This window comes from Lycium ferocissimum, chromosome 2, assembly GCF_029784015.1.
Source record: "Lycium ferocissimum isolate CSIRO_LF1 chromosome 2, AGI_CSIRO_Lferr_CH_V1, whole genome shotgun sequence".
NCBI lineage: Eukaryota > Viridiplantae > Streptophyta > Magnoliopsida > Solanales > Solanaceae > Lycium > Lycium ferocissimum.
The window spans coordinates 40169192-40176937 of NC_081343.1; the positions used below are offsets into that span (position 1 = coordinate 40169192).

The 7746-nt window shown below is 35.3% G+C and overlaps 1 protein-coding gene across 1 annotated transcript; it reads right to left on the reverse strand.

The window, feature by feature from the left end:
- Positions 1-1375: 1375 nt before the first annotated feature.
- On the reverse strand, positions 1376-5440 carry LOC132037273 (microtubule-destabilizing protein 60-like). The gene is made up of 9 exons (XM_059427772.1): positions 4843-5440; positions 4384-4764; positions 4157-4208; positions 3978-4070; positions 3435-3554; positions 3035-3133; positions 2081-2140; positions 1889-1983; positions 1376-1771 (listed from the first exon to the last, which is right to left on the reverse strand). The coding sequence occupies exons 1-9, from the start codon at positions 5256-5258 to the stop codon at positions 1642-1644; spliced, it is 1446 nt and encodes a 481-aa protein (XP_059283755.1). The 5' UTR covers positions 5259-5440; the 3' UTR covers positions 1376-1641.
- Positions 5441-7746: the final 2306 nt, after the last annotated feature.

Genomic DNA, 7746 nt, shown 5'->3' on the forward strand with positions numbered 1-7746 from the left:
TAAATTTTAGTGCAAATTTGTGTTTGGGTGTATTTTATTTCTTGTATTTTGAAGAATATTTTTTTGTATACAACCAATTTTAAATATAATAAAGTGAATACAGTTGAGTTGAATTCATTTGATTTGAATACAACTTAGTTGAATATATCTGACTTGAAACAGCGAAATCTGACTCAATCGAATTTTGAATACAATCCGATTTTTGAATACAATCTACTGTAATTAGCTAAAATGTAGTTTTGCCCAATTTAAAACCCCTAAATGTTAGTCATTTATGTAAAATTCCCTTAAATTTAAAATTGGAAGCAATCAATCCCATATAACATCTTGTTTAAAAATCACAAGCAAACAAATTTGGACCTAATTAATCAAGTTGTTAGAAAGAAAATAAGTGGCATCTGTCTTTAATTATTTGATTATGAAATTACATGCCACAAGGCAAACAACCGAACATCCTGGAATATTTGTATTCCTTAATAAGCTAACTGACAGGTAAAATTTATTACTGCAATTGGCAAGAACCCCTGAAATTGCGACTGCCATTATTCAAATTCTTCATGCACGTCCTAAAGATCACAAATCATAATGAATCTGAACCTAAGACCTATATCATTGGACTCCTTATAATTCTACAGTACATCTTGATATTGTACTTACTAGGGGAAAAAAAGGAGTTTTGAGGTAACAAATCACTCTTACTGCATTATTGGACGCATTTATGCTGTCAAAGAGTCTGAGATAATAATTTTTCATGTGTATTATTTGACATTGAAAAGGGCAACTGCACTTTTGATCAATCATTTGTTGGTGAATTCTCCCTGTGATATTTCACTAAATATATTTAAAATTAAATTAATCAAGATGTGTATTTTTGGTCTGTTTACAAAGAAAATATATTACACTCTACAGTACAAATTAAACATAAGTAATTAAATAGTTTAACAGTTGATAGTTCGTTAAACTGGCGAGATTCACAAGCAAAAGCATCACAAGTGAATATTTTAAAAATACGATCCAGATAAAAATCATAGTCTAAATTTGTCAATATTTCAGGGATGAGAAGCACAAATTTCCAACAAAAATTAGGGAAGCTGAAGCAGCCAAATAAAAGAGAAGCAAGATTAGAATCAAGAATTTGTTTCTTTATCTGATATGAACAGCGCCAAGAACCTTTTGCCACTCTTCTTGCCCAGGAGTTATTTGTGTCCATGTTTTTCACTGCAGTCTGCAACATGGTAATCTAGTATCATCTCTAAGAAACTAACAAGCTCATTGCCTTAATAGTTGTGATCAACGCTGATCATAGTTGCTGCATATATAGTTGATGTCTAGTTACATGTAAAAAAAAGGTAGGCGATTAAATGACAAGCTTACAGGAATAGTAAGTTCAACATTCATTTCAATTGGAGAGGATCAAAATGTTCTCATTCATAAGCATAATCACAGAAGTACTCTGGGTTGTGCAAATAGAGAGTTGTTGATTCAGATAGCATACCATTGTGCCAAACTAACTGTTTTCTTTTCCCTTTCCCAAAAATTGATACGATTATGAAAAACTATTGCTTCATATATATACCATTGAATAAAAGAATATGAACAGGTGATGATGCAGGCCCAAATGCAGGACTGCCTCATTCTTTGTCATTGCTGCATCCCCCATTCGCTGTTGTTGTGTATGTCCATATCATTCCAAGACACGCAGCACTTTATCTTCTTATGTTGCGGTATATGGAACTTTGGCTCTCTTGGAATGGTAGGATCTTTTGTTGACCTAATGCAGACCACCAAATTTCCTATTTAGAAGCAATTCTTAATTAAAGCTAGTATATTCCTATTAGAAGAAGCAAAAATTAGCAAGATAAATAAAGTAAAACTGGAAACTTGGTACCTTCTAGGAATGAAAGGCCTGTCAAAGTAGGGCATTGGTTGAGCTTTTGGAACGAGTTCCTTTCTCAGCCTCCTAATTTCTTCTTCCTCAGCCATCTACAGAAAGTAATAGTATAGTAAAAAAAAAAAGATAAAGAATGAGCCAGAAAAACTACATATACGTATTTCATCCCAGAAAATATGCTTGGCTTACCTTCTGCAGTCTCTCTCTTTCCGTCTTGTATTGTTCAATAAGGCTCATTTTTTCTGCCACCTGATCCAAGGATGGAGAAACCAGGAACATAAGTTACCGTGCCTCCACAAATGACAGCCATTTACAGGCTATGTTGCTCGGACTCGGGTGCGGGTGTCGGATACGGGTACGGATCTAGAGGTCGGATTCGTCACGATCTAAATTTTAAGATACGAGGGTACGGATCCTGGTACGGATACGGGTGCGGGGATTCGCAAAAAATAATTCAAAATCCTAAAAATAGAGTTATAAAACCTAAATTTTGAGATATTATGTGGAAAGCTTCGAGGAGAAAATATTGATCTAAGAGGAGAATCTCGGAAGGAGATAAAAGGAAAAGGATCGACATAGAAATTTCTATATACAAGTTATTCCATTTTCTTCAATTTCACCATAGCTTTTTGTTTTGATTACATAAATCATTGAATTTGTCCGGAATTTCTCCCTCAATTTTGGTCAAAGTACCCAAAATTGGTTGACCAGATCGGGTACGGATCCCACACCCAAACCCACACCCATGTTGTGTCGACACGGGTGCGGCACCGAAAGTGAAGAGTCCGAACAACATAGTTTACAGGTCCTGTCCTCTTATGCATGCGGTCTCTTAGGTTATTTCTTTACATATTGAAAGCATTTCTCATATGCTTTCCTAATCGAATATAACGTTGAACAAGAATCTAAACTAGCCCTCTTTCACCCGAAGAAGTTTGCTTGGGTCCCCCCTCTTATCGGTGCACTTCCTTTGAGAATCTCTTTACACAGACATATTTTTACATGCTTCATGTAAAATATTCTCAGCAAAAAGAATCAAGATATCCTAGCATCATTTGCATGAAAATAAAGCTACCCGTTCACTAAAAAATTAATTTAGGCAGATGAATAACCAAATTCTATTAAAGAATAAGCATAGTCTACCTGATGGTCAAACTCAGCACGTTCAGCAGCCCTAATGTCACTGTGCAGTACCAGATCAACTGGCCTTGTTATCTCTTTTACTGGGGGCTTTGCCAAACACTGAACAGTTGAAATCAGAGTAATTCAGTTTTCTTGTCGTAACAGGCTGAAGTATAACCCAAGTACAAAAGAGTTTTGCATTTTGAGAGAGGTAATAATAACATAGAACTTCCTATAACATTTACTTTAAATTCTGTTTGATTTTGGTTCAAAAAAATTCAGTTTCCAAAATACGGGATCAACACGAAGCATTCCCTTTTAAGTTACAGGCATAGTTAAACAAGATAATTTTGTAGATCAATGCATTCACATATAAAGTCCTTAATGGTTAGAAATGACTATGGTGAAAATCTTATGCTACCTCTGGCTCGTCTGTTGTCCATGGAAGGCCTTGTGCAATCGGTATCCGCTGTTTCTCCTCTTCCTCAGCCATTTGTTGCATTTTCTTTAAAAATTCTTCCTCCTTACATTTTCCCCTTTCCTGCAGCAATAGCCAATTCTGAGCAACTCCTTAAGTAAATTGATAAATGATTAATTGGATTCCACATGACATCCTAGACTGAGAAAGCAGATATATATATATATATATATATATATATATATATATATATATATATATATATATGCAGTTCAACAATGAAAGGAGACAATTAACTGTTGGATCAAATACCACCCTACTAGCGATAGGGACCAATGACCATTACGAATATCAACAAAGGGAATTTAGACCAATATTCTGATTTTCTTGTAGCCAACTAAATTCAGTCCCCATCTTTCAGTGTCCAGTTTGTGGCAGCAGCCAGTGCATGTCAACTAGATACATGCAACTGAAAATTTGGTCATATTTGCCCAAGAAGCAACCAATTAGACAAGGTTAGAGCAACCAAACACACAATTCACAAACCTCAGTTCTAAGTTTGAAGGGCTTTTGGGAGGTCGCTTTGAGCTGCCTTCTCTTCCAGTTTCTTTGAGCAAATGTTCTTGATGATCCAGCACTCTGCAGAATTAAGAAAATAAGAGCTTAGAGATCAACAGAATTCTTCTACATCTATCTGTGGTGGATGATAATAAGAAGATTCTTACATTGCGTCTGCTCCTTCGACCACCACCTGAAGTCCTGCTTGAAATACTGAAGCTTGCAATAGCAAAAAGATAGTATATTTTCAGCACTCAAAAACAAAAATTACATCTCTATCCTAAATAGGAATCTGCTATATGAATGATAGTTGGTTGACAACCAACAGTCAATTTATGATGATGAATCCTTATAATATTAAAAATAACAGAATAAATGAAGTTTGAATACTAACCATCCATGGCTGCTATCGAATGAGGAGGCACGACGCGAATCCAAGCCTAAACTCTCGGAGGTGAGGAAAAAATCAGATGGACAAAACGAAGAAGAAGATACCTGTGTCTCAGGAATATTGGGAGGCTGTAAACCAGGCAATGCCCATTTATGTCCCTTGCTAAAATCTTCTACTTCTTTTTCGTCTTTTTCCACTTTCGCTTCACACTCATTTGTTTTGGGTATTGAAAGAAGCTTCTCAAAAGCCTTAACTAAATGCTTCACTTTTCCAGCACCAGCTTCAGGTACACTTTGTCTTGCTTCTTCCAACGCCCTCTCCCTCCTCCTCTTTATAGTTCCGCCACTCAATTCACCCGAAAAATCACCCAATTCAACTAAATCACTGTGAATGTTTTGAATCAACAATTCATTGCTCTTTTGCTCCCCATTGCCATTTTCATCTCCATTTGTTTCATCCAACTTATCAATTTCATACTCTCCCTGTTCATTTCCACCACGATTCTTAAAGAATTCTTCTTGAGAAGCCCTGAGAGTCTCATAAGCAACACAAAGACACTTCTTTTTCTCAGCACCAGCCTTATTATTACACTTACAAACCATTGAAGGGTTCACATTATCTGTATTCGACTTCTTCTTCTTCGCGATTACAAACTTCCTCTGACGAATCTTGTTTTTGGGCAAAGGTGAAGCCAATTGATTTGTGTTAGTATTTCTGGAAACTGATTTCTGTGTTTTCGTTGCTGATTTTGCCATTGATGGTGATTTAGAAGATTTTGATAAAACTGGACTGTGTTCCACATTGGGGTTTGAATTTTCGAAATTCTTGGAGCATTTTTTAGGCGTAATTAGCCTAGTGGATTTGCAGTTTGAATCCATCAAAGTCACTGTAAAGCAACGTGAAAGTTGATTAGAGTTAGCGTTTTGTGTATTGCTGATTGTTTGGTTAGGGTTTTCTGGTTCTTGAATTCATTGATCAACGAGGGAAAAGGAAGAAAGTTGAGCTTTTTACGCTTCTACATTTTGTAACGGCTAGTTTTTTTTTTGGAGCGTTCAATTTGTTTTTCTAAATCATTTTTGCAAATTTAATTAGAGAGTGATCCGAGGCTGTCGTTATGGCTAATTAGCCATGATCAATTTTTATTTATTTATTTAATTTTATTTTTATTTTTTATGAATATTTCATTCATTTTCATATAAATGAAAATACAACACTTATTTTATGATCTAAAATGAATGAATTTTTCAATGTTTAAAGACTTATTCATTAATTTTCTTCAATACTACTCATATCTGAATGATTATCTATAGTTTTAAGAAAAGTTTGAGAAGAAGCAAAATGATAATATTGATAAATTAACCTTTAATCAATCTCTTTAATTAACTTTCTTAATGGGGCGTCACATCTCAAAAATTCATTTATTTTGGATTGGAGGGAGTACTCCCTCTGTTCATTTTTACTTGTCTTGTATTGACTTGGCACATCCCAGAGCCATAAATAGAATGACAATTTTAATATATCATCCTTAATTATTATTAAGTCATCTAATGATTGAGATCAATCAAACATACTTTAAAAGTTTGGCCTTGAAGTTTCTTACTCAATAATTAATAATAAAGGCAAAATAAATATAAAATGATAAATTATCTCTTTTACCGCACGGACTAAGTAAAAATGGAGGGATGGAGTAATTTGTTTTCATCCAATGTAGGAAAGAACTATTGGGCTTTGGTTCCTCGTTTCACGCGAACTAATGCTTCTCTTCTTAGATCATGTATAGATATAAGAATATTATATTTTTTCAAAATACTTAAAACATATATTGTGCATGCTTGCTCAAAGTATCATATGATCGATACGATCCTAGTGCACCTCTCTAATTGAGGTTAAGAATTCAAATCTCATGCCTATCTTGTTATTTTTTCTAGAATACGATGCATTCACGGAAAGGGACACGTCTGTTATCACTTTTTGCGTTTTAATTTAGTACATTTTTCCAAAAATATTTTGGTTTGTTTGGTTTATTCTTTAAAAAAAATTCTATTCTCCTTTGTCACCATAGAATTTTATATAATTAAATCAAATGTGTATATTAAAACTAGTAGCAGTAGATGATATATATTTACATATAAAATTTCAAAAGCGTAAAAAGTAAGAACCTAAAAATTGAACCGTCAAATTTATATTTTGGATCCACTTCTTCATAATAGTGCACTCATCTTCTCGAAATTCTAAATTCTTAATTTCATTGTTTGTTCTTTTGTAATTTTTTAAGTACCTGATAAAGCTTTTTTTCCCCTTATTATGGCTATATAAGGTATATATTAAATAAAAAAATACTTCCTCTGTCCCAATTTACATAATTCTTTCCATTTAAGTCAGTCCCAAAAATAATGAGACCTTTCTATATTTAGTAACAATTCAAATTTAGATTCACTTTAATATCCTTAATAAAATAATTTCTAGCCCCACAAAATTGTCACACCCCGATCTCACTAGGGTGTGGTGGGCACCGAACCGCAACGGAGCGAGCGAACCCACCGACTCTTACTACGTACTAATTTTTTTTTTTGAATCTCTACGTCAAGTATGCATAATAAGATTGTCGAAATATTCCTTTGTTGCTTTTAAATCAAATAAGATATGAATCGTACGTAACTTGTATACAAGACAATCCGATCTCCCGAAACCCACGCATCGTTCACGTAAAGTCTCCCAGTTTCCTTCAAACAAGACATCATGGCATAGCACGCCGACTCGTCGACACTCAGACAAATGGAGTTTGCCAACCCATTCGCCGGGACATCCTCTATCATGGCCTATCCTTCGGAAGGTGTCTGCGCGCGCATGAAACGCAAACTTCGAAGAAGAGAGGGGGTCAAGATTTAGCAATGTCTCGAGTATGTAAGGCATAAATGATAACATAATCAAGAATGTAAGTATGGATAATAACAGAGTAACAATATAGAGCATGTCACGAGATAAGAGAGTAACCTGTACGTCTGAATGCCTCATAGGCGGATGCCATGCACGCCTAACTTTCTTTTTTTGAAAAACATTTCTTTAAAAACATTTCCTTCGAAAAACATACAGAATCGCCCGACCACGTAGGATCGGTGCAGGAATCGCCGTCCATAGAGCGGTGTAATGAGCTCGCGTCTGTGCCTCCCGCGTCCGGGTATAATTCGCCCACCGCAAATGTAACCGCTCTCGCCGCCCATCGGGACCCGCACGTGTGACGATGCTGCCCGCCATGTAGGTACCCGTGTCATATCTAAAAATATAATTAATCATAAAGCACGTACGAGAGCCCAAAGAAAAGCTATAACCCCATCTGAGTGACATAAGGTCGGAACCTCCGATTTG

What these genes read in the sequence shown, in the direction of transcription:
- LOC132037273 (XM_059427772.1), bottom strand. Translation starts at nt 5,258, where the DNA reads ATGGATTCAAACTGCAAATCCACTAGGCTAATTACGCCTAAAAAATGC. An exon ending in TTCGATAGCAGCCATGGATG is followed by an intron (nt 4,209 to 4,383) that starts GTTAGTATTCAA and finishes TGCTATTGCAAG; the next exon opens with CTTCAGTATTTCAAGCAGGA. An exon ending in GTCGAAGGAGCAGACGCAAT is followed by an intron (nt 4,071 to 4,156) that starts GTAAGAATCTTC and finishes TTAATTCTGCAG; the next exon opens with AGTGCTGGATCATCAAGAAC.